Here is a 27,111-nt window from a genome sequence, read left to right as displayed (position 1 = left end):
ACAAATTTTATTTAAAAGAAAAATATAAAGCTTTTATTGGTAATTTCTCTAAACACGTCTCTCTAAATTTGGGTCACTTTCTTGTTGGAACATGTGAGTATCTACAACCAAGTTGAATTGGTAGTTAATTTACTAGTTTATTTAAATAAATATTAAGAATTCGAATTTTGCCTTATATATAATAATTTATTGACTAACGGTTCTTAAATAAAACTCAAATCTGCCACAAATTAATTCTTCGTTCCGAAAATTAAAAAATACCGTAAGAGAAAAAAAACTATGCTTGCGTTTAACTATGGAGAAAAAAAAATATTTTTTTTATTTTTAATATTGGATTAATAAAAATATTTTTTTGAATTATGAATTTTTTTTTTAAATGTGAGATAATTTAATTTAAGGAGTAGAACTTGAACCGTCCGATTTTTGCACTCGGACCCTCCAATTTGTATACCCAACATTTTTTAAACAAAAATTGAAAGATCTTATTTGTATACCTCGGACAGTTTTAAAAAACAAAAAATAATTCTATGTTAAAGTACACTCATTTTTGTTTAGGGGTGCACATGACCCGACCCGATTCGAAGGCCCGACCCGATCCCGAACGCTTTAGGGACTAATTTGGTGTGATTTCATCGGGTTTAGAGTCAGATACGGGTCTCAAAAATAGACCCGGTCATTATTTCAGGTCGGGTCCGGGTCATAGCTCAGGTCACTCGAAGTCGGCCCGGTGGCCCGGTCATCATACACAATTAATATTTTGTGTTATTAGTGATGGATCATAACTATTATTCTTATGTGGAATTTAAGTAGTGTAAACCTTAATATTTTGTGTTATTAGTCATTATAAGACTATAAGTTAATGTTTTATGTTTAGAATGCATAAAACTTTAGACTAATACATAAGATTGTGTTATTTGTATTGATTTAAATATTTGGTATTATTAGACAATATTAGTATTGATTGTGATTATGCTTTAGTATTGATTGTGGTTATGCTTTAATTTTGAAGAAGGGTTGGTTCTTGTTATATTTTTCTAAGTGAATTTTACCATGTTAACTAATGGTTGGAGTCTTGAAAATTTGGATATTTTTACATGCTAGCTTACAAGAAGGTATCAACGTAATGTAATGTTAACGCCCAGTTTTCACCTGGTATAATTGTGGTCCGAAAGTGTATTGGTTTCATCAGATTTAAGGCCGAGTTCGGATCTAATAAATAGACTCGATGTATATTTCAGATCGAATCTGAATTACATCAAACCCAGCTTCACCCGGCCATGTGCACCCCTATTTTCTTCTATATCTAAATTTTTTAGCCAAAAAAAATTCTCTAAACTAAACATCTAAGAAAATAAATAAATAAATAAGCAGAGAAAGTGGAAGCACAGTCACGTCCGTTAGGTTTTTTATATATTACTTGAGCGTCCAATTGTGTTGTCATAATCGCTTATCATCTTGGCTTCTGTAACCAAAAGGATTATTGGCGCTATCAAAAACCATAGACGGCGATAACGGACAAAATAAATCTCATTATTTTCTTCTCCCCTTGTATTTTTCTCCTCTTTTTTTTTCTTCTTCTTTTTTAATTTTATTTTCCATCTCTTTCTTTGAAAACCCTAATCCCGTGAGCTTGTGTGGGGAAATCGGATAACGCAATTCTCTTTTCCGAATTTTGTCTCAGGTAACGCAATTTCCTTTCCCTAATTCTTTCGTGGCTTCTTATGCTTTTATTCCCGTGGATCTCAATTTAACCGCGCGCTGTCTGTAACAATTTACTCGATGGATTTTAGTATTGACTAGATTGTTTGCTACATATTAATCCGTTTTAGCAATTTTGTTTCTAGAATTTCAATTGCATCTGCACTTTGTTGTCGCACCAGAAAGTTTTTAGAATTTCAGCTGATTTTTGGGCATAATTTTATTTACTTATTTATACTTTTATTTTGTTTTTCCTTTTATCGAATAAATGGCATGAGGACATCTAGAAATTTTAAATGCACTGTGTTGAATTTTTCTTTCTTAGAATACATTTATGCGATGTACCGATGCATTTGGGATATCCGATGGTTGATTGTGTAATGGATTTTGCAGTCCCAGGGACTGCAACTATTTGTGGTTCCTTTTGAACAGGTTTAACTGTTTAGGGTTGTTGTCTTAAAATGGCATCGGTGTCTAGTCAGCCGCAGTTCCGTTACACTCAGCCGCCGTCAAAGGTGCTTCATTTGAGAAACTTGCCATGGGAGTGCACAGAGGAGGAACTTGTTGAACTTGGAAAACCATTTGGGAAGGTTGTGAACACAAAATGCAACGTAGGAGCAAATCGAAATCAAGCGTTCATTGAATTTGTGAGTGGGTTTTGTGTTTTGATATTTTGTTTTTGCCTTCTCTCTATTTTGTTTTTCCCTTTTGTGTAAAATATCTGATTTTTGGTTGCAAATATCAATACCTCCAGGCAGATTTAAATCAAGCCATTGCAATGATATCGTACTATGCGTCATCTTCGGAGCCGGCTCAAGTACGAGGGAAAACTGTATATCTGCAATATTCAAATAGGCAAGAAATAGTGAATAACAAAACCGCTGCAGATGTTCCTGGGAATGTATTGTTGGTGACAATTGAGGGTGCGGATGCACGCCTAGTCAGCATTGATGTTTTGCACTTGGTATGAGATTGCATGTGCACTAGTTATATGCTAAAATTGTCATATCATGAGGATGTTGGTCATTTAGTTTTGTGATTAGGTTTTTCTTTGTCAGGATATATATGGAAAAATTGTTGACATGTATGTAAATGAATCAGCAGGCCCATGTCAAGGCAATATCTTTGATGGCAGCTTAGTGCTTTGGGAGAAATAGCGCTTGTGTGTTTGTCTCCTTTCTCCTTTCCTTAACACTACCTCTTTCTTCCCTATTTTCCTTCCCTCAACTCCTACCATTCTTATAGTTTAGGATGTTGCCATTTTTAAAAATTTGTGCATTTGTGCTTCATTTTCATATCATCTACGGCAGCATTTTGCTTGTGACATATCTAGATTTTTTCCTTGCCAGATTATGTTGTATTAATTTTATTTTTGTTCCAAGTTCCAACTATGTTTGGTTGTGCCTTGGATTTTGCAAGTGCAGACTAAATGTTCCTTTTAATCTGGGGAATTAAATTTCTGGTTTTTTGCATGAGTCGGAGTTCAATAGGTGATTTATTTCACAAATTCTTTGTTTGAATATTGAATCAACTATTCAAGTATATAAGTGAATTATATTGCTACCATTCAACACTTTTTAATAAAACAATTACCTAAAATGAGTGACTAGGCTAACCCCCTTAGAGCTTTAGAGAAATCTCTGGCTAGGCATTGTTTAGTTTCTTGATTTTCAATTTATTCTGGTCCTTGCTCACAATCTTCTATTTCTTCTGATGTTGACTTAAGCAACTAAAGCAGTACTTTATTAACATTTTGAGACATTTATTGACTTGAATTTGAATAGTGTTATATTAATCCAATCTTTGTTTTGTCCATTATTCTTACTCCCTCTACAAAAAGTGATGTTTTTTCTTTCAAGTAAGAGATGAATTGCTTTTCTTTCATCCGAAATTCTAGGTTTCTGAGTGTTCCCAGTTTTCCACAATATAGCTTAGAAGGCACCAGACATTCTTCATTTTATGTTCAACTAGTTAGTTCCATCTTATTAAATAAGTAAATATTGTACTGAATTTATTATTCACTTATGCAGGTATTTTCAGCCTTTGGGTTTGTGCATAAGATTACTACCTTTGAGAAGACAGCAGGATTCCAGGTTTAACCATATCCTATCCCTATTTATTGTCATTTTTTAATCCTATGAACGCATTCTTATTTCTACAACTTGTCAGGCCCTGGTGCAATTCTCAGATGCAGAGACTGCCACATCTGCTAAGGATGCTTTGGATGGAAGAATAATTCCTAGGTGACTTTTGTGTTACTTGTTTGACATGATATTTAGTTCAACTGTTGTATTTCCACACACTGGCACTTCTTTTGTAATTACTTTGCTATGTAGGTTCAGACTTTGCTGTTGCGCTTCTTCATAATCATATTAATTGTGCCTACCTAAGTAATTGCAGCTAGATAAATCTTGTGCTAACTATGAGTTGGGCTGCCAATCTTAAACGTCAATTAGTTATTAGATCTTGTAAATTGTGATTACTCAAAACTTTGTTCTCTATTCTTTCTGACGATTGGTGTTTATCCTCTCTCTCTCTCTCTCTCTCTCTCTCTCTCTCTCTCTCTCTCTCTCTCTCTCTCTCGCAGGTATCTGCTCCCTGAGAATGTGGGGCCATGTACCCTTAGGATTACTTATTCTGGACATTCAGATCTAAGTGTTAAGTTTCAGAGCCATAGGAGCAGGTAATGCTAATTTCCATGGTACTTTTGGCTTTCGAGAAGTCAAGTTTTCCTTTTGTCTTCAGTTTATTCTTGTTATAGTATTTTCTATCTTTTAATTAATGTTTTTCTTGCTTCAGAGACTACACAAATCCTTACCTTCCTGTTGCTCAGTCAGCTATGGAAGGAAGTGGTCAGGTAACATTTTGATAGTATACCTTTTTATTTAAGGGAGGAGTAATATGACATTTCTTATGTGCTTATTGTTTGCATGTGCAATTATGCTTTCTTAATTTGCTTAGTTGAAATTGAACATTTACTTCATGTACATTAGTAAGATGTGTGTCTTCTTCTAAGAGGCTGTTGTGCATGCTGACTTGCATACTCTACAATTTTTCAAAATTGATTCGTTTCCAAATTTTGTAGGCCGTGGTAGGTTTGGATGGGAAAAGAATAGAGACTGAGAGCAATGTTCTTCTTGCATCTATTGAGAATATGCAATATGCTGTGACATTGGATGTCTTACACATGGTACTTTAAATCATGATTAGTGATCATTGTCTTATTTATTTATTTATTAGGAATGCAGTTTAGTTGGCAATATCATAACTTTTTTTGGTTTTTGATGACAGGTTTTCTCTGCTTTTGGTCCTGTTCAAAAGATTGCAATGTTTGATAAGAATGGTGGTTTACAGGCTCTGATTCAATATCCAGGTTAGGATAGGTTTGAAACTTTTTTTCTCTTTAATCTGTCATGACATAATTGAGATTTTGACATGCTGTGTGTTACAGATATACAGACAGCTGTTGTGGCCAAGGAAGCTTTGGAAGGACACTGCATATATGATGGAGGGTTTTGCAAGCTTCACATATCATACTCGCGTCATACTGATCTTAGTATAAAGGTAAACAGACAAGACAACTGGTAAAATGAGGATTGTACCATTTATATCAATGCTTGAAATTGTACATAAATAGGGAAATATGCAGGAGATCGTTTTTAAGTGTCCAATCTTGAAATTTCTGTGCATATATTAAACTTTGATTTGTGTAAATACAGGTCAACAATGACAGGAGTAGGGATTATACCATTCCCAATACACCAGTGGTGAACCCCCAGCCGTCACTCTTAGGGCAACATCCTGTTCCCATGGTTGGTGCCCCTAGTCAACAGTACAATGGGGCTCCACCTCCGGCTCAGTATACTCCAATTTCCGAGCAGACTATGCTGCCCCCGTCTCAGGCTGCTTGGGGGGCAGCACCGCAGGCAGGACCTCAGTCTATGCCACAGTCCATGCCACAGTCTATGCCAATGCAAATGCATAACAATGCTTACATGCCACCACCTGGATCTATGCCACCACAAGTGGCTCCTGGAATGCACTATCCAACTCACAGCATGCAATCGACGCCGACATTGCCCACATATGGATCTGATCGCATACAATAGTATGTTTTCGTCTCTCCTATGTTGTCTCAAATAGACCAACATTGTCCAACGCAGTCAACTGGGGGTATATGCAGAAGTGAATTATTTCCAATGTATACGTGAAGATTCCCCATCTTGTGGGAGGCCTCTGTTTGAATAGGCTTTCCCTGTTGTTTTCTCCATTGTTATTTTTGAGATTTTCAGTGGACCTGTAAGCAGTTGGTCAAGAACCGTTAGTTGACTTGAGTACTATGGAACAACCTATTCAGTTTTAACTCTATTGCCTCTACTTTTTTCTCCCTTTTTTCTTTGGCACATTTTTCCTTTTCAGTGATTCCTAGAATCGTAGTGGCTTGAACTAGTAATTGTATAAGGATTAAGAGTTATTAAAATGATTTTAATCGTAAAATACATATATCAATTAGAATATTTGATGGATTGAATGTTGATTGATGTAAATACTTTTCACATAATTGTTGTTGTTAACATGGCACAAAATAGATAAACTCTTTGACCAAAAAAAAAAAATCTACTAAGTATTAAAGTCTCACTAAATATTAAAAATACAATTAAATGTCACTAGTGGTTATAATGATTTAGGATCCCTCAAACACTAAATACTAACATAAAAAAGATAACTAAAAGTCATAATTATTCTCAATTATCTGATTTATGCGCCTCTTATGTTCATAACTTCATATCATGACTAGTATTTAAATTTGATTCATAAAATTATCATGACTAGTATTTAAATTTGATTCATAAAATTTAAAGTCGGATTCAATTTGAATCTTAAAATTTTAATGGACTCAAATTGAACTTCAAAATTTATAATCGTAACTCACATTAATTCTTGACCTAATCTTCATTAATGGCGTGTTGATTTGGTACATTAATTTGTTGTAATTTGGATTTTTCATCCCATTTCTATGTGATCAAGATTTATTAGAGTTCCAAAATCTTGATTGTTGCTAGGGATGGCAATACCACCCGAACCCGCGGGTACCCACCCCGCCCCTACTCGCTCGGGGTGGGTAATTACCGGCTCCCGCACCGGGGCGGGTTTTTAGCGGGGCAGGTTCTTGTGAGGGGCGGGGCGGGGTCGGGTTTAGTTAATACCCGTCCCTACCCGCCCCGCTATATATATAATATATAATTTTAATATATAATATGTATAATATATATAAAATAATTAGTAAATGATTAATAATATTGTATCATATTTAAATTTTTACTTTAATTTATGTTATGTATGTTATGATGGTTATATAAATTTTGAAATTTAATTTTATTTATTGAATTTTAATAATTATAGAGACGGGTAGGGGCAGGGCGGATACCCGCAGGGGCGGGTTAGGGTTCAATGTTTTACTACCCGCGGGTAGAAGTGGGGCAGGTTCCATGCGGATTGTTGTACGGCGGGGCGGGGTCGAGTAGAGTAAAAACCCGCCCCTACCCGCCCCGTTGCTACCCCTAATTGTTGCTTTCAGAGCTGCAAAATTTTTAAATTGAACTTGTTATTATCGTCTTCACGTGAATGTTATGGAGCCAATCAAATTTTTAGGAGGTCTAGTAGGTTTTAGTCACATAGAATTTAAGTGAGAATTTCAAATCTTAACAAGTTAACGTGCAAAATCAACACGTCATTTACGAAAATTGACTCAAGAACTAACATGAGTTATTTTTGTAAATTTTAGGGGTTAAATTGAGTCAATTGTAAATTTAGAGGTAAATTTGAGTCCGACCTCAAATCTCAGGGTCAACTCCAACTATGGCATATTGTTCAGCGCTTGTAGCTTGTAGACCTCGTTGTTGCATTTGCGAGGTTCGAATGATTTCTTTTGACGGCGTGACGGGCTTCTATTAATGAGGTGATGGATGTAAGAGCTAACGAGAGGATATTGTTTAGCGGGAGTGCGATAATTTTCTGGAACATGAGTAACTTTTACCAGATTTTAATTTTGTCAAATGTAGATCTTTCCACATAAGATGGAGGTCGTTCTATGGTTAAGAGTGTATTATGAATTTATGATAACCGGGTTAGTTTGTGTTTGGAGTTGTCTTTTGTGAAAAGTTCCGTTAATTTGTCATCATTCTTAATACACATTCTCTTTGTACAAAGCGGCTCTGAAGCCATGGGGGTGGATCCTTGAGTACTTGAGATATCTTAATTGTGAAGTCATCAATAATAGTCTTATCCTAGTAGAATTGCAACATAGAAAATGAAGATGGACGACACAAAATTTGGGAATACAATCAAAACGATATCATTTTGACAAATGAAACAGGATAGAATTGTCCCTAAACAGTTTTCATCGGTCCCTCGCCATAGAAAATAATAGTAGGCTCAAACACTTAGGGTCTAATTTGGTAAAATTTTTTGAAGAAGTGCTTGTCAAAAGTATAAGCATTTTGTTTTATGTTTGGTAAATAAAAAATAAAAAAACTCATGTGTTTGTGTGCTTTTAAGAGATGGGGATATTTTTTAAAGTACTTAAAGAAGAACGTTTTAAAGTTAAGTTATGGTTATCAAAATTAAAAAGTTTAATATAGCTTTATACATTAATTAATTTTAAATTTAACTCTTATATTTATGTCTATTATAGTATTTTTAAATTTTAAAAATTATTTTACCAAATGTAATTGTTGTTGCATGTACTTATTGAAAGCTATTTTTAATTAGATTTATATTTACTAAATATAAATGTTGCAACTTTTAACAATTATTCTTTAGATACAAGTCATTTTTTTATACAATTCTATACAAGTCATTTATATTTACGTGCGCACGTTCTTCTTCGTGCCGTCACTGCATGTTCTTCTTCTTCTTCTTCTTGCTGCACGTTTTTCGTTATTTTTCTCTTTCGTTATCGTTGTCACCAACACCTTCTCCTCCTCCTCCACCTCCTCCTCCTCTTCCTCTTTCTTTTTTTCATTGAAATTTCTTCTCCTTCTCCTCCATCATCAGTTATCTCGTTGTTGAAGATAATGAATATCAATTGAACTAGAACGAAATTGATTATTGTTTTTAATCCAATCAATTGGTTGAGGTGTGATTCGATTCTAGTTAATTTTTTTGTTAGTAGTTTATAATTCTTGAGGTGAATAATATTTCATCGTTGATGGTTTGAATTGAATGTAATGTAAAAGTTCTGCATTAAAAAAATATTTTTCTGTATTTGCAGCAAATTTGGGTGTAACACGAAAATATTTGAATGTATTGTTTAAGAATTTTTGGTGTATGTGTGCCGATAAGTTCTGCATAATTTAAAACTCTTCTTCTCCCTCCTCCTCATCTCCTGCTGCTTCTTCTTCTTCTTTTTCATCATCATTATCATCATCTTTTTTTTCTTATTCATCTTTTTTATCTTGTTTTATCTTCTCAAGTTTCTTCTTGTTTTATTTAACAAGAATAAAAACAAAAAAATCAAACAAAAAAGAAGAAACACATAATGCTGTAAAACTATTTGGAAGAGGATGAACTTACATTCATTCAACTAAAAGAAAGAAAGAAATAAGGAAAAAAAAGAAGAAAAAAATGCAGCATTAGAGGAAATATTTTTCTGTATTTGCAGCAAATTTGGGTGTAACACGAAGATATTTGGGTGTAACACGAAGATATTCAAGTGTATTGTTTAAGAATTTTCGGTGTATGTGTGCTGATAAGTTCTACAGAATTCAAAACTCTTCCTCTTCTTTCTTCTCATCTTCTACTGCTTCTTCTTTTTTCATCATCATCACCATCTTTTTCTTTTTTTTTTTCTTATTCTTCTTTTCCTTTTTGTTTTACCTTATCAAGTTTCTTCTTGTTTTACTCTCTTAACAAGAATAAAAACAAAAAAATCAAACAAAGAAGAAGAAGAAACATATAATACTGCAAAATTACTTGGAAGATGATAAACTTACATTCATTCAACTAAAAGAAAGAAAGAAATAAGAAAAAAAAGAAGAAGAAAAAATGCAGCATTAGAGAAAATATTTTTCTGTATTTGCAGCAAATTTGGGTGTAACATGAAGATATTTGAGTGTAACACGAAGATATTTGAGTGTATTGTTTAAAAATTTTCGGTGTATGTGTGCTGATAAGTTCTGCATAATTCAAAACTCTTCCTCTTCCTCCTCCTCATCTTCTGCTGCTTCTTCTTCTTCTTTTTTCATCATCATCATCATCACCATCTTCTTCTTTTTTCTTATTCATCTTTTTCTTTTTGTTTTACCTTCTCAAGTTTCTTTTTGTTTTACTCTCATACCAAGAATAAAAACAAAAAAATCAAACAAAGAAGAAGAAGAAACACATAATGCTGCAAAATTACTTAGAAGATGATAAATTTACATTCATTCAACTAAAAAAAGAAAGAAATAAGGAAAAAAAGAAGAAGAAGAAAATGCAGCATTAGAGAAAATATTTTTCTGTATTTGTAGTAAATTTGGGTGTAACACGAAAATATTTGGGTGTAACACAAAGATATTTGAGTGTATTGTTTAAGAATTTTCGGTGTACGTATGCTGGTAAGTTCTGAATAATTCAAAACTCTTCCTCTTCCTCCTCCTCATCTTCTGGTGCTTTTTCTTCTTCATATTCTCATAATTCTTCTTGGGAGGAAAAAATCAAACAAATAAGAAAAAAATATATAATGTTACAAAATCAATAGAAAGAGGAGGAGGGAAAAAATGCAGCAACAACAACAGTAATAAAAAAAACGACGATGAAGATGAAACGCACGAAAAAAAGGAGGAGAAACGCAAAAGGAGGAGGAGGAGGAGGAGGAGGAGGAGGAGGAGGAGGAGGAGGAGGAGGAGGAGGAGGAGGAATGCGGGATACAAAGAGGAACAACGTGATTTTCACGCGCACGTTATGCAAGTGGATTTTGTTGAGTTAGGGTTAACTTGTATGACTTGTATGCCAAAAAGACTTGTATGTGTAGCAGTACTCAACTTTTAAAATGTCATCTTTTAAAAGCTTAAAAAGTAAAAATTTTACCATACTAACATAGTTATTAAAACTGGACTAGACTGGCTGGTTTGACAAAAAAATCGGTGAACCGGTACCTATACTGGTTGGTCCGATACTTGAACCGGATAAGTTAGAGAACCAATACGAATCGGTCAAACCCAGAATGAATCGGTGAAAATTAGTCAAACTCGGTGAAGATCGATCCGACCGAACCGCTTGAAATTAAAAGTTTTCTCAAAATGTTTGAGGTGGGATTCGAACCTCTCTCCTCTCCTCTTCTTGTTAATATATTTGCAAATTATAATTCATATAGATATATTTCATCAAATAGTTTACTTCTATTTAATTTATTTTAATTTTAGTTATAAACTCACTCATTCTTAAATTAATTATATTTTTATTTAACAATAATTATAAACTTACTTATTTTTTTCATAATTATATAATATCTATTAATATTATTTTTCAATAAATACTTGTAGTATATAATAGTATAATAGATATAAATTAATTAATAAATTATTAAAATTTGAAAATAATAATTATTTTAATATAAAAATAAAATAAAATATTTATGATAGAGTAAAATTAACATAATACTTATTGTTCCTGTTCCATATTATTTTAAAATAGTTAAATATTCTTAAAATATTAGTAAAAATATGTATTTTAAATTTTAATTTTAAATTTTTTACTATTTTTTACTTTTTATTTACATAGGACTGGATTAACTGGTTCAACCAGTGATCCATTGGTTGAACCAATAACCCAGTGACCCAATAGCCTGACTGGTTCGATCACTGGTTTGGTTCTAATAACTATGCAAACTAAAGCTTAATATATCTATACATTTTGTGATATTTTTTTAAAGAAACTCATGATAAAACTAAAGAATCTGGTTCCTCTAAAGTTACATTGCCACTTTAGAGAAAAAGTACACCATTAATCATCCTTAAATTAAGATAATAGGACTCACAATAATAAATGTTGTAAATTTAAAGGTGATTAAAGCATCACTTTACTATTTTACTAGCATTATTATTTTAGAGGATCTTTTTCCAAAACTAAAAATAGATACGAGTCGAATCGGATATTTATGTTGTAAAATAAATAAATAAGTAAATAAGGAAGAGGTAATATAAAATAAAGTATAATTAGATAACTCTAGTAGTAATATTCACCACAATTATTATATCAACATAATAGAGATGGTTAATATATTTACTAATATATTATATATATTATAACTCAAACCACGGAGAGATAGAGAAAGAGAAAGAGTTTATGAAGTGTATAAATAGAGAAAGAAATGCTTGTTCTTGTTGTTGTTTACTGCCTCGTATCATACCCCTATTTATACATGTATAGGGTCCATATTTTTAACTTTTATTAATTGTAAATTCTCTTGGTAATATGAGTATTCTACCATGGAAATATTGAGCCACCCATGTTATTAATGGGCATCTACATCATTCATACTTATCACAACACTCCCCCTTGTATAACCATTTAGGATTATACCTCGTTAAAACCTTACTAAAGAAAAATCCAATGAAAAAAACTTTAGTGAAGGAAAAATAGTACAAATCTTTAAAGATCTTGTCAAGAAAAATCCAATGAAACTGCCTCATTAAAAACCTTGTCAAGAAAAATCCAATGGAAAAAAATCTTATCAGGAAAAAAAGAGTACAGTCTCCCCCTCTTGTCGACATCATTTAATGTCTCAAAATCGGCGCATCCCAATCTTATGTACCAATCTTTTAAAGGAAGATTTTGAGAGTGACTTTGTGAATAAATCTGCCAGATTGTCACTTGAGCAGATCTGTTGGACATCAATTGTCCCTTGATTTTGAAGATCATAAGTGAAGAAGAATTTGGGAGAAATATGCTTTGTTCTATCACCTTTAATTTATTCACCTTTAAGTTGAGCAATGCGTGCTGTATTATCTTCAAACAGGACAGTTGGAGCTATCTTATGATCAATCAGTGCACATGATGACAGAATATATTGGATCAATCATTTGAGCCAAAACACTCGTGACTTGCTTCATGAATCGCTAGTATTTTAGCATGATTAGAGGATGTTGCTGCAATCGTCTGTTTCGTAGACCTCCATGATATAACTGTATCACCATATGTGAACAAGTATCCTGTTTGAGATCTCTCTTTATGTGGATCAAACAAGTATCCTACATCAGCATAGCCAACTAGTTATGACTTGGATCCATAGGGATAAAATAATCCCATATCAACCGTTCCATGAAGATATCGAAAGATTTGTTTGATTCCATTCCAATGTCTTCTGGTTGGAGAGGAACTATATCTTGCTAGTAAATTCACAGTAAATGATATATTGGGTCGTGCATTATTAGCAAGATATATTAGCGCTCCAATGGCACTAAGATATGATACTTCATGACCAATGATATCTTTATTTTCTTCCTTAGGAAGAAATTGATCTTTTTCCACATCCAAAGATCTTACGATCATTGGAGTACTTAATGGATGTGACTTATCTATATAAATCTTTTCAAAATCTTTTCTGTATATTTTGTTTGATGAATAAAGATCCCATTTTTTGTATGCTCGATCTGCAGCTCGAGATAAAATTTAGTCTTTCCAAGATCTTTCATTTCAAACTCTTCTTTTAGAGTTTTTATAATTGTTGAAATCTCTTCAGGAGTTCCAATGATATTTAAATCATCAACGTACACATCAATTATAATGAATCCAGATGAAAATTTCTTTATGAAAACACATGGGCAGATATTATCATTCGATCTTGAATCCGTTTTTGGCCAGATACTCAGTAAGACGATTATACCACATTCGTCCAGATTGCTTTAGACCATATAAAGATCTTTGCAATTTGACTGAGTATAATCCTTGTGAATATTCATTAGATGGTTTAGATATCTCTAGTCTTTCAAGGACTTTCATATAGATATCACGATCTAATGATCCGTATAAATAGGCTGTTACCACATCTATTAAATGCATATGTAGTTTATGATATGCGGATAAAATGACCAAATAACGCAATGTTATTGCATCCACTACAGGGGAATATGTTTATTCATAATCTATACCGAGTCTTTGTGAAAAACCTTGTGCCATAAGTCGAGCTTTGTAGTGCACAACTTCATTTTCTCATTTCGTTTTCTCACAAATACCCATCTGTATTCAACAACTTTTACATCTTCTGGTGTACGGACTACAGGTCCAAAGACTTCACGTTTTGCAAGTGAGTCTAACTCAGCCTTCATAGCTTCTTCCCATTTTGTCCAATCATTCATTTGTCAACATTCTTTGACTGTTCTTGGTTCAAGATCCTTACTTTCATGCATGATATTTAATGCCACATTATATGCAAATATTTTATTGATAATTGTCTTATTTCGGTCCCATTTTTCTCCTGTAAAGGCATAATTTATCGAGATCTCGTTATTTTCACAATTTTCAGGTACCTAAACGTCTTCTAGTATCAAAACTATATCAGAATTTTAGACAACTGCATATGTCTTTACTATGTCTTTTTCAATAGGAATAATATTTACCTCTTTTTATCTTAGTGGTCACTTGTCCAACTGGGACATCAATTTGAATTGGGACATTTTTCGCTGGTATATAAGATTCGGTTATCCTCTTTGTATCGAAAAATGCATCAGGCAATTCATTTGATATTTTTTGCAAATGTATAATCTTTTGAACTTTTAGTTCACATTACCCTGATCGAGGATCTAAATGCATCAAGGATGATGCATTCCAGTTAAATTCCTTTTTAGGAATCTTATTCTCTCCCCCTAATGTTGAAAATTTTGATTCATCAAAATGACAATCCGCAAATCAGGTTTGAAATAAATCCCCAGTTTGTATCTCAAAATACCTTACTATAGAGGGAGAATCATATCCAATATATATCCCCAATTTTTTTGGGGTCCCATTTTGGTGCGAGAAGGTGGTGTAGTGGAAATATATATCGCACACCCGAATATTCTTAAATGGAAAATATATGGCTGCTAGCTAAAAGCTAATTGCATATGAAAGAACTGATGGTAACTTGTTGGCCTCAAACGAATGAGTGTTGTGGCATGCAAAATAGCATGCCCCCAAGTGGAGGTTGGAAGATTTGTTCTCATATGTAAGGGTCTAGCAATTAATTGGAGGCGCTTAATAAGTGATTCTGTTAACTCATTTTGTGTGTAAACATGAGCTACTGGATGTTCAACACTTATTCCGTTAGTCATACAATAAACATCAAAGGATTGGAAAGTGAATTCACCAGCATTATCAAAACGAATTGCTTTGATTGGATTTTCTGAAAACTGTGCTTTTAATCGAATCATTTGAGCAAGTAATCTCGTAAACGCCAGCTTGTGAGAAGACAACAAGCACACATGTGACCATCTCGAAGATGTGTCTATTAGGACCATAAAATATCTAAAATATCCACATGGTGGATGAATAGGTCCACATATATCACCTTGAATTCTTTCTATGAATTCAGGGGACTCAAATCCAACCTTTACCGGTGATGGCCTTAAAATTAACTTTTTCTAAGAACATGCAGCACAACAAAATTCACTAGATTTAAAAATCTTTTGGTTCTTTAGTAAATGTCCATGGGAGTTTTCAATAATTTTCCGCATCATGGTTGTTCCCGGATGTCCCAATCGATCATGCCAAGTTATGAATTCATTTGGGCTATTTAACTTCTAGTTTACAATGGCATGTGATTCAATTGCACTAATCTTGGTATAATATAACCCAGATGAAAGTGAGGGTAACTTTTCTAATATAACTTTTTCATTTAAATCATGAGTTGTGATACATAAGTACTCATCATTTTCCTCATTCATTATTTCAATATGATATCCATTTCGGCAAATATCTTTGAAACTCAATAAGTTCCTTAGAGATTTAGTAGACAATAGTGCATTATTTATTATGAATTTTGTTCCTCTAGAAAACAAAATTATAGCTCTTCCGAAGCCTTTTATCACATTGCCTGAATCAATAATATTATTAACGTATTCTTCTTTTGGCACATGATGTGTAAAGTATATATTACTTTTAAGAATGGTGTACGAACTTGCACTATCCACAAGGCATACATCTTCATTATATATCCTTGCCATTTTCTTCAAAGATAAATAATAATAAAATGAGTAAAAGTATATGCATAGTAAAATTATTTTCTTGATTGTTTTTATGAGAAATACTGTACATAGTATCATATACTAAAATTTTATTATCATTATCTTGGCACATTCAGTCATTTTGAAATTCATAAATATTTTATTAAACATTATTTATATAAATCATACTTGAAATTCAAATGTATAGAAAATAAAACGTAACGAGAAGTTCTTTACATTATTTATTTACATGAATACTTAACAATCCCACATATTAAACTATTACATCATTGATCAGATGACCAATATTTCCTTCACGATCCTCAAAGAAATCAGATACATCATAATGAGTGGTGAAATTTTCAGCATCATTTGAAACGAAATTCGTCTCCTTTCCTTTGTCATCCTTTTTGAAAGATGCTTGATAAAAATCGACTAGGTGCCTTGGGGTATGATAGGTACGCGACCAATGGCTTTTTCCACCACAACGGAAATATTTATCCTCTATTGATTTATTTTGCCTAGTGTTTCTTTCTTTATCCCACTTCTGGTGAGATCCATTCTTATGAGCATAATTCTTCTTCCTTCCATAATTTTTTTTATTACTAAAACCTTACCATTTACCTCTTCTAGGTAATGATTTGCCGCATTTGCTTCAGGAAATGGGGCAGCGCCAGCTGGACGCGCTTCATAATTTTTTAAAAGCAACTCATTGTTGCGTTCAGCAAAAAGAAGGTAAGAAATTAGCTTAGAATACTTTTTAAATCCTTTTTCTCGATACTACTGCTGCAGGAGCACATTCGGAGCATGGAAGGTCGAGAAAGTTTTCTCTAACATGTCATTATCAGTTATCTTTTTCCCACATAATTTCATTCGTGAGATGATTCGAAACATTGCTGAATTATATTCATTTATGGATTTAAAATCCTGTAGACGTAAGTGCGTCCACTCATATCGGGCTTGAAGAAGTATCACCGTTTTTTATGATTGTACCTTTCTTCAAGGTCTTTCCACAGATCTGCAGAATCTTTTAACGTGAGATATTTATTTTTCAATCTTTCGTCAAGATGAAAACGAAGGAAGATCATGGCTTTGGTTTTATCCTTCTAGGATGCATTATCTTCAGCCTTAATGGTATCTCCAAAATCCATTGAATTAAAATGGATTTCAGTATCTAGTATCCATGATAAATAGTTGTTTCCAGATATATCAAGAGCATTAAATTCAAGATGGGAGAGTTTCGACATAATAAAAATTTGTTACCTGAGTTTTCTTAAAATTTGATTAGAGTCTCGTGCTGATAATGTGTTGTAAAATAAATAAATAAGTAAATAAAGAAGAGGTAATATAAAATAAAGAATTATAATTAGATAACTTTAATAGTAATATTCACCATAATTACTATATCAATACAATATAGATAATTAATATATTTATTAATAGATTATATATATTGTAACTCAAACCACGGAGAAATAGAGAAAGAGAAAGAGTTTATGTAGTATATAAATAGAGAAAGATTGTTTATTGTCTCGTATCATATCTCTATTTATATATGTATATAGTCTACATTTTCAATCTTTATTAAATATAAATTCTCTTGGTAATATAAGTATTCTACTATGAAAATATTGAGTCACCCATATTATTATGGGTAATACTAGGGAGACAAAAAAAACAGCCAAAACTTGTTTTATTTAGCATTCATTAATTGTCGCAACAATTAATTAATATTAAATAAGACAAGTTATGATTGATTTTGGCTAATTTTCTTTGGTTACCAACCATTTATGATTATTAATGGGTATCCACATTATTCATATTTATTACAACAATTTACTATTAAATAATAAATAATAGGCACTTGTTTGATACTTTGATAGTTAGTTAATTAGTTAGCGGGTGATTAAAATATTTAATCGATAATATTTGGCGCGCTTAATTTCCGACGACGAGGCCAATCCTCAAGACGCAGCCAAACAAACCGCACTCTTCCTCGAACTTAACAAGCACAGGTTAATAGTAATACTTAATATTAAGAAGATTTACTTATTCTCATTCTATTTTGAATTTGAAGTAATTAAGGTTTAAGGCAATGGAATGAATGCAAGGTGTTCAACAATTTTACCCTGTGAACTTTGAGTGGTCGATGTTTATTATTTGTTTTGTTTGCAGTCCTGAGTCAGTGATCAAGAGGTTTCAAGAAAGGGATGATGCTGTTGATAGTAGAGGAGTTGCTGAATTTCTTCGAGCTCTTGTGCTCACTAACTCTCTTTCTGAGTTTCTTCCTGATGAGGATTCCGGGAAACCTTCTAGGCTTCCTACACTGGTAACTGTGACTTATCCCATTTTGCATGCGGCAGATTCATTTGATATCTTTTAGTTTATTGGTTGTGTTACTTTTGTATCGGTGCTGATGAGGCTTCAGTTCGAAAAGTTGAAGCATCGTATTTCGGGGAAAGATGATGAGCCTGTTCTTAACCCTGGAGCATCTGAGAGGCAGCCATTACATGTGGTTATGGTAACATTTATTGCAACTTTATGGTTTTAGAAATTTGCTTTGGATTTTTGGAAATTTCATGAAACTGTTACCTTCTTCAGGTTGATCCAGATGTACCAAACAGATCACGTTTTGCACAAGAACTTTTCGCCGCCACTATTGTGTTTACTGTTGCTGTGGGAGTGGTCTGGTATGATTCTCCAGTTTCCTTCTCTCGCTTGCTCTCTTTTCAATATTCATTATTACCCTGAAAGCTTCATACTTTTCTTTCACGGTCATGGGTGCTGTTACCCTTCACAAATTCTTGGGAAGCTTTGGCGGGGTTGGAAATTCAGGTGTAAGCTCAAGTAATTCGTATGCCCCAAAGGAAGTAAACAAGGATGTCATGACAGAAAAGGTCAACTTTTAAAGATGCATTTTAACTAACCTATCTGATTCTTATTATAATGTGCTGAAGTATTTATTTATTGAAAACTAAATGAGTAGTTGTTTGAGCACTGCTCAGCTAACTATGTCTGCTGAGAAGATTGTAACTGCAATGGATCAATAAATAATACCATGATATGAAAATGCAATACTTCCATAATCTGTTTTTATCCACTTGGAAGTATGAATTTGGTAGTGCTCTGAGACATAAAAGTTGAGTGTGTGGCTTCCAACCCTGGAAATACACTCCGCCCTCTTTTCCACTCCCTTTACCCCCTCCCTCTCCCCCAAGCGGACATGGGAATCACACACAGCCATTCGCCCATTACACTAGTGGGCCCTCCCCAACTAGAAGTCCTGGATTATTATTCACGATGTGATGTTTCATGGATCAGTTCTGTGTTTGTTATTTTGTATGTGTTGTATGTAGAGCAAACAAATTATTAATGAATCAGAAATAAATGCGATACATCCTTATATGATATTTTTTTCACTCCTCTCCCCCCTTTTTTTGCAGAATGTCAAAAAGTTTAAGGATGTGATGATGCGAAGTAGGAACTTGAGGAAGTTGTTGAGTACCTAAAAAATCCAGCTAAATTTACACGTCTTGGAGGGAAGTTGCCAAAGGTCTGAACCTGTGATTTTGTCTTCTCATAGAACTTTTCAGCATGGCAGTTTTCCTTATATTTGTCACCAGATTTTTTCAATTCTTGTTTCATATTAGGAGGACCAAGGTCCAATTTCTTATGAGCTGTTAAATGATTTATATCTTGATATGCACTACATTGTTTTTGTTTGCTTGTATAAACATAATAGCTTTTGTCATCTCATGCTACACTGGCAGAATATGCCAATGCTATTGATTCTAGTGTTTGTTGGATATTTATTTGTTTATCTTACTCATCAAATTAGACTAAAACATTCCTCTTTTCAGGGGATTCTTTTGACAGGACCACCAGGAACTGGAAAAACTTCACTAGCCAAGGTCAGTATGTGTCTGCATGTTTTAATTCTTAAGCCAAGTTTTACATCTTTCATTCAGTTCTTGCCTTTTAGAATTAGACCCTACTGGTCTCCTTCTATCTGTGTGCTTTTGGGATTGTCACTTCAATATATTTTTATGAAGCTTCTGGAAGACATATCTGGGCTTTAGGTATTATCGGCATTCACTTTTATATTAATGCTTTCATGACTGGTGTTCTCTTGGCATTATTTATTATATTTCTAACCACCTGTAATTAAAAGCAAAAATTGATATTGTTCTATGGTCTATGTCCACAAAAGGAAAAGCAATTTTCTTGGGGGGCCCTCTTACGTGCCTCAGCATTATTAACGATAACGACTGTATATTACTTGGCTTTTCTTGTGGCATGTCTACCAGATAGGCTTTCAATGATATCTCTCTTTTTCCCTGGGTTATTGAAGGCTATTGCTGGAGAAGCTGGTGTTCCATTTTTCTATAGGGAAGGATCTGAATTTGAGGAGATGTAAGTATTTTGCTTTTAGCATTTTCAAATAGCTTATATTTTTGTGTGTTGTGGATACATTATTTGGGACAGGATATTTCAAGATACTTTGCAAGATTATAACCGTGGTATATAATGTACTTTGAAAGAATGCCTAATCACAATTTCGCAAACATGTACATTAGTTTTAGTTGTTGTCTGTTAATGCATATAATACAATATGTTTCTTATACTTTTCCAGCATTGATGACTATGCCCTAATGCCCCTTTGTTGTTGCTATTCTGATCAGAATATATTCACTATTTTGTAGAACTGAATGTATTGCTTGTGAGTTAGATTTCTCAATTTAATTTTAGCATCTTGGTTTAATAAACTTGGTATTTTCTTAGTAGAAACTAAGAATTTTTATTACATAGAGATGTACTAACACTAGCAACCATTTAAAAAGAGTCTGAAACGTTTATTATTGGAATGATTAACATGACACATTGCTGGTTTGATATTCTACTACGGTAAATTACATTTCATAACTTTCACGTCATTTCTTAGCATAAATGCAACATTTAATCTTTGTCTCTTCAGGTAGTTTTATCTTTTGTCATTGGTAGATGACGTCTTCTATGCATGTATATATGTATGTTGTCTAATTGTAAACGTTGTAGTTGTTTGGGATGGTCCAATTCATATGACATTACATGTGCAGGTTTGTTGGGGTCGGTGCTCGATGTGTGAGATCCTTATTTCAGTCGGTCAAAAAGAAGGTTTGATTCCTCTGGTCAATGTTCTTTCAAAAGAGTCTTCTATTATGGTGTACTGGATTCCTTTATTTTGTTTCTGAATGTGGGATTTAATTGTTTTTCCTGCAAATTTTGTAGCGTCCATGTATAATTTTTATTGACGAAATAGATGCTGTTGGTTCAACAAGGAAACAGTGGGAGGGCCATACAAAGAAGACACTGCATCAACTACTTGTTGAAATGATGGATTTGAGCAGAATGAGGTATATCTAAACATTGAGAGCATTAATTCGTTTCTATCTATTTTTTCTAAATTTATTCAGCAATTTTATCTTGTAGGGAATAATAGTAATAGCTGTGACAAATTTGCCTGATATTCTTGATTCTGCTCTAACAAGGCCTGGTAGATTTGATCAGCATGTGAGTACTTTTTATTTTTCCAATAAAGGAAGAATTATAGAGAAAAAAGTTTGATAAAAAATGAATTTATATCAACTTGTATCATGAATATTGGAGATTTCCGTGGTTTTGCCACAGAATATACAATATTGGTAGACTAATCAACTCAAATTCCAGATTGTTGTACCAAATCCCGATTTACGTGGGCGACAAGTAATATTTGAGCTCTACTTGCAAGATAAACCTTTGGTGGATGATGTAGATGTTAAATCAATTGCTCTTGGTACCCCGGGATTCAATGGGGCAGGTGAAAAATTTATATGATGGCAGTCCAATTCCTATATGCCTTCAAACTCATTTATGATGTTTTGTGCAATCATTCCTTTTAATTAGATCTTGCAAACCTGGTAAACATTGCTGCCATTAAAGCTGCTGTTGAAGGTGCCGAGAAAGTATCAGCTTCACAGTTGGAGTTTGCAAAAGAGAGAATAACTATGGGTACAGAGCGGAAAACAATGTTCCTATCAGAGAAGTCAAAAAAGGTACGAGTATATAAGCTGGGATGTCTGGTAAATCTGATCAACTAATTGGTTCTCTTGTAAAGTATCTCTCTCTCAACCATTTTCTCTAGATAAACGTATTGTAAGTTTAAACCCACAAATTAATTTGGTCCAATATCACTTACTCACATAAATCATTTAGTATAATCTATTATAATATGAGTTTAATTTTGATGTACTGACAATGTAAAACGCTTTACACAGTTATGCAATCATAACCATTATCTTGGATGACCATTCAAGTGGTCAATATAAAAAATAGTTATTTTTGCTAATATGACATTATGTGATTGGATGCACGTATAAAACGAGTTAGTGTATCAAAATTAAATTCTTATGATATATTAAAAGAGAACCCAAAGTAGTGTTATAGTGAATGAATGACTTATAAGTTTTTATGTTTTATAATATTGAAAATATTATACATATGTTTAGCAAACTATAATTCATTTTTGCACTATAATATTTAAGTTTGCTAAACATATGTATTAGGTGACTCCTTCAAACACAAGAATGTATAATGTCTTTACAATTTTATTTAGATTTAATATTAATTTTATATTAATTTTTAAAAATTTTTATTAAATAGTTTCTTATGTATAAAAATTAATTAATTGTTGCACGTATTTAAATCTAGTCTTAATATAATTCGTCTATCAAACTAATGCATAGATACACACATTGAAACAAAGGAAGAGATTTTACTCTCTAATTGATCAATATTTTCATTCATGAAACATATGAATGAACTTGCAAGCCTTTATATTGGCATATAAAAATTGAAAAACCTTAATTGATCAGATAGCATGATGGCGGCAACTTAGTGGCTGTGAATGAAATGAAACTTGTTGAAAGTCTATCTTACCTTGCTAGTTGCTACTCAAAGGAGCTGGTACTTCATTTTTTTTAACCCTCCCTAATCTCCACACAGCAACTTTAATCATGCATAGCATAGAGGAGTTGGCTTCGAAACAAATAATCTTCCTTTATAGCGTGACACTTCAAAACATGAGGTTTGATACTTCAAGCATGAAGTGTAAATCTTCTAGCACTTGCTTGATTTAAATAAACATATGCAGACCTACTGAAGTGTTTATGAGCATCATTTCCAACTATTTTTCCCGCCATATATCAGCCTTTTGCTTGTAAATAATGAAATGTTCCTCTCTTGGAAGAGAGGCCAGTCTAAATGAATTTGAGGTTGTGTTTTATCAGCTTGCAAAATATTGATCTGCAAGCTATTACCTTTTATGTCTAGAATTAAATCAAATTGTACGAATTTGTTGGTGTATTTTCAGCATACTGCTTATCATGAGAGTGGTCATGCAATTGTTGCCCTAAAGACTGAAGGTGCAAATCCAATTCACAAGGCAACAATCATTCCATGAGGATCTGCTTTAGGAATGGTCACTCAACTTCCCTCTGGTGATTGTGACGTCTATCAGCAAGCAGCAGTTGCTAGCTTGCCTTGATGTTTGTATGGGAGGCAGAGTTGCAGAAGAACTTATCTTTGGCCAGGACCATATCACAACAGTAGCAAGTAGTGATCTACATACAGCAATTGAGCTTGCACAATATATGGTAACTAGTCTTGCCCACAGAAATAATACAAAGTTTATGTGCTTCCATATTGATAGACAGAGTAGAGTTAGAGGGAGACTATGAATAGACTCATTTATAGGGACTTAGCTTTTAATAGCATGTTTGTAAACACGGTTTATGCTAGGATGCTAGCACCATTTGACCATCCACCATGTAACCAACCCTATGAAAAGGTTTTGGTGCTGGTTCTTATTGCTATAGTATATCTCCTTTGGGCAAATATTAGTTTGTTGTTCACTAGAAGTAGTAACAAAGTGCTTTTAACTTCACTCTAACAAAAAAACTACAAGTAAAAAATACAACTTTGTGCTAAATGTAGGACCTATCTCTTCATATCGAAATGAACTTACGATCAATTTCTTTATCTTTTTCTTTTTTTTTTTCTTTTTTTTTTTTTTAATAAATGATCCATTTCTTAATTCTGATGGCTTTGTTGTTCCCGCACAAGGTATCAAATTGTGGGATGAGTGATGCAATTGGGCCCGTTCATATAAAGGAGAAACCAAGTTCTGAAATGCAATCACGTATTGATGCAGAGGCAAGTCCTCTGAACCTATATTTTCTTGGTAAAACTAAAACAATTAATCTTAGTATACAAGCCATTAGCATTTACAAGTCTTACAAGTGCGGAATTTACTGAAACCCTAAACACGCTCCAATTCATACGTACAAGTCACGCGCTATATAACAGACTTTAGTTTCAATCAAAATCAATTAACGCGCGAATATCTCTCTTCCAATCTTCAAAAGATTTCCTTACCTTCTTCGAATCTCTTGCCAAGTTTTTTCGTTCTCCTTCTCGCGTTCTCCCCTGGTCTTTTGGATCCTTCTTTCTTCTGCGTTTATCACTTCTTTGGTCTTCGTCATTCGCCTGAGTTTTGCGAACTGTAACGCTAGCTTCGTTTTATTTTGATTTCCTGGTTTCTGAAATCAAATTTTGAAGTCCTTTTGAAGATAATGGATGATTCAACCTCAGATTGTTAGCGCAATCACGGCGAAGTGGATTCAATCTCAGATTGTCAGCTCAATCACAGCGAAGTGGATTTTGAATTTGAATCGAACGAAGTTCCTGAGGTTTGATTTAGTTTCAGTTAATTTTGATTGTCTAGCTGAATAATTCGTGAAGCTAGACTGTGAAATTAATGCGTGAACATAATTTGTGGATTGAATCTAATGTATTAGTTTTGATTAATTATCTGCAATTTATAGTAGACGCTCGGGTGTATATCAGAACTTTTTAGGTGTATTTTTATGGAAGTTTGGGTGTATTTACAGTTTATGGTTTTTCTTGTTATTTTTAATTGACTTGTTGTCGTTCGGGTGTATATCAGGAGTCCTTGGGTGTATGTTACTTTGATTGTTATTTTTTTATGAGGTGCAGAAATTCTATAGTATTTTCTTGTTTCTAATATGTTGTATTTTGCAGTCTCTCTCTGTTGTTGATGAGCAACTTGTTCCCAAGGTAGGAATGACTTTTAAAAACCTTGAAGATGCTGCAAAATTTTATAAGGACTATGCCAAGACTGCAGGTTTATTATATCCAGTTAAACCTCTTTCATGCTGTATCAGTGGTGCATCCAAATTCCAGCCAATATCAAGGACATGTTATGAATTATCAGTTCAGGGAACCAGCAGCAGTGGATAATTTTTTGGGTGTATAGTTACAGAATATGGGTGTAAACCATAGCTTTCTTGAGTGTATTTCTGAATTTTCTTGTGTTTGATATTTTATATATATATATATATATATATATTTCAGAATCTGCTGTTTATGTTATAAATTATTGTTTAATTTTTTTTTTATTTTGGTATAAGGTTTAGGGTTTAAGGGTTTAGGGGCTTAGGATTTAGGGATAAAGCATCAGGGGATAGAGTCTGGTGTATATTTAACTTTCCTTGGGTGTAAAATGAGATTTTATGAGTGTAAAAATCAATGATTTGGGTGTATAATAGGTTGGGTGATTTAGGGTTTAGGGTTTAGGGTTTAGGTTTTTAGGGTTTAGGGTTTAAAGTTTATGGTTTAGGGTTTAGGATTTAGGTTTTTAGGGTTTAGGGTTTAGGATTTAGGGTTTATGGTTTAGGTTTTAGGTTTTTAATGTTTAGTGTTTAGAGTTTATGGTTTAGGTTTTTAGGGTTTAGGGTTTAGTGTTTAGGGTTTAAGGTTTAGGGTTTACGGTTTAGGGTTTAGGTTTTAGGTTTAGTGTTTAGGGTTTATGGTTTAGGATTTTTAGGGATAAATCATCAGGGGGAATAGATGTTTGGGTGTATAATCAACATTCTTTGGGTGTAAAATGTCAGGTTATGGGTGTATATTTGGTTTGATGTTTTCCTTTATATTATAGTACCTGTAAATCAGACATTTTCAATACACCAGAGAGAGTTTAATTATGGAAAAAAAATTTACTTATAATTGGATCAAATATATTACAGCATGTGTTCAATTTCTTACAAGAGTATATAACAGTTACATTAATCAGTGTCAATATCATTAGAATCTATCTGACAAAATGGACTCAATAACAATGAGGATGGTCTGGACAGTCTTATTGCATGACTTCCGCTAATGGCTTCAGCTTTGTCTTGATTCATTTCATAGAATAGAAGACATATATTTGTTCTTACATTTTTTTCAGCTTATTTTTTGCCTTCGATTTTTACTGCAATGAAAAATACACCCATGGATATCAGTCAGATACACTCATAGATCAACCAGATACACACAAACTGATTTCATAAGTATTTGATGAGATCAGTTCAAAATGATGTTCAATTGAATCAAACATCGATAAATATACAAGCTCAAGCAATGTTACTATGTCAAGCAATATACAGCCAAGGACAAGCAGTATTAGAACATTGCAACAGTTGACTATATTAAATTATATGAGTTCAGAAATATACACCCAACAAATTACGCCATATACACCCAACAATCAACCATATACACCCAACACATTACGCCATATACACCCAACAAATTATGCAATATACACACAAAAATCAGTTAGGAGAAGAACTAGAACAAGAAGAACTGTAAAAGCTAGAACAAGATGAACGATAAAAACTTAGATCAGGCACATACATCCAAACCAATTTCATAAGTATTTAATTAGATCAGTTCAAAATTATGTTCAATTCACTGAAACATGGATAAATATACAAGCTCAAGCAATATTACAATGTCAAGCAATATACACCCAAGGACAAGCAATATTAGGACAGTTGCAACAGTTGATTATTGATGGTTTCAGTGGCTAAGAGAAGGGGGGTTGAATCTTAGCCCCTTTTTTTTGTTGCTAACACTTGTTGAATTCAGAGGAGACTTTTCTGTTTTGGCTCATCTCTGGACACGAGACCTTTTCTTTTATCTCGTCCCTAGTCACGAGACTTTCTGTTTTGTCTCGTCACTTTGCACGAGATATTTTTTGTTTTTGCTCCTGTGCAGTAGAAAACAGAAATGGAGAAGGAGAGAAGAGAAATTACACCCAGATATATCCTGGTTCAGCTGCTAAGTGCAGTGCAGCCTACATCCAGTCTCCATC

At 33.3% G+C, this 27,111-nt stretch overlaps 2 protein-coding genes across 3 annotated transcripts; both read left to right on the top strand.

Moving 5' to 3' along the window:
- Positions 1 to 1,431: 1,431 nt before the first annotated feature.
- Positions 1,432 to 6,215, top strand: PTB2 (polypyrimidine tract-binding protein 2). 2 transcript variants are annotated; one of them, XM_088492887.1, is made up of 11 exons: positions 1,432 to 1,681; positions 2,092 to 2,345; positions 2,453 to 2,662; positions 3,729 to 3,791; positions 3,868 to 3,941; positions 4,286 to 4,381; positions 4,498 to 4,555; positions 4,784 to 4,888; positions 4,990 to 5,071; positions 5,150 to 5,262; positions 5,418 to 6,215. In XM_088492887.1, the coding sequence occupies exons 2-11, from the start codon at positions 2,160 to 2,162 to the stop codon at positions 5,805 to 5,807; spliced, it is 1,377 nt and encodes a 458-aa protein (XP_088349013.1). In that variant the 5' UTR covers positions 1,432 to 1,681; positions 2,092 to 2,159; the 3' UTR covers positions 5,808 to 6,215. The 2 variants fall into 2 exon arrangements, with proteins under 2 accessions (XP_088349013.1, XP_088349014.1); XM_088492888.1 differs by having other exon boundaries at positions 1,467 to 1,681; positions 2,131 to 2,345.
- Positions 6,216 to 17,813: 11,598 nt separating this feature from the next.
- Positions 17,814 to 24,220, top strand: LOC107608340 (ATP-dependent zinc metalloprotease FTSH 11, chloroplastic/mitochondrial; the record flags this gene model as incomplete). Its single annotated transcript, XM_088493254.1, is given in 18 exon segments — positions 17,814 to 17,893; positions 18,054 to 18,207; positions 18,307 to 18,399; positions 18,480 to 18,568; positions 18,652 to 18,775; positions 19,322 to 19,334; positions 19,337 to 19,431; positions 19,739 to 19,789; positions 20,230 to 20,291; positions 20,975 to 21,032; positions 21,147 to 21,246; positions 21,249 to 21,271; positions 21,348 to 21,428; positions 21,585 to 21,714; positions 21,801 to 21,949; positions 23,266 to 23,397; positions 23,399 to 23,548; positions 24,018 to 24,220. Coding segments are annotated over 18 exon segments (1,776 nt in total), but the record flags the coding sequence as incomplete, so codon positions are not given.
- Positions 24,221 to 27,111: the final 2,891 nt, after the last annotated feature.

This window comes from Arachis ipaensis, chromosome B7, assembly GCF_059453495.1.
Source record: "Arachis ipaensis isolate K30076 ecotype BB chromosome B7, ASM5945349v1, whole genome shotgun sequence".
NCBI classification, from domain to species: domain Eukaryota; kingdom Viridiplantae; phylum Streptophyta; class Magnoliopsida; order Fabales; family Fabaceae; genus Arachis; species Arachis ipaensis.
Note: the sequence above shows the minus strand (reverse complement) of the source record. Positions and strands in the feature narration are given on the sequence as shown.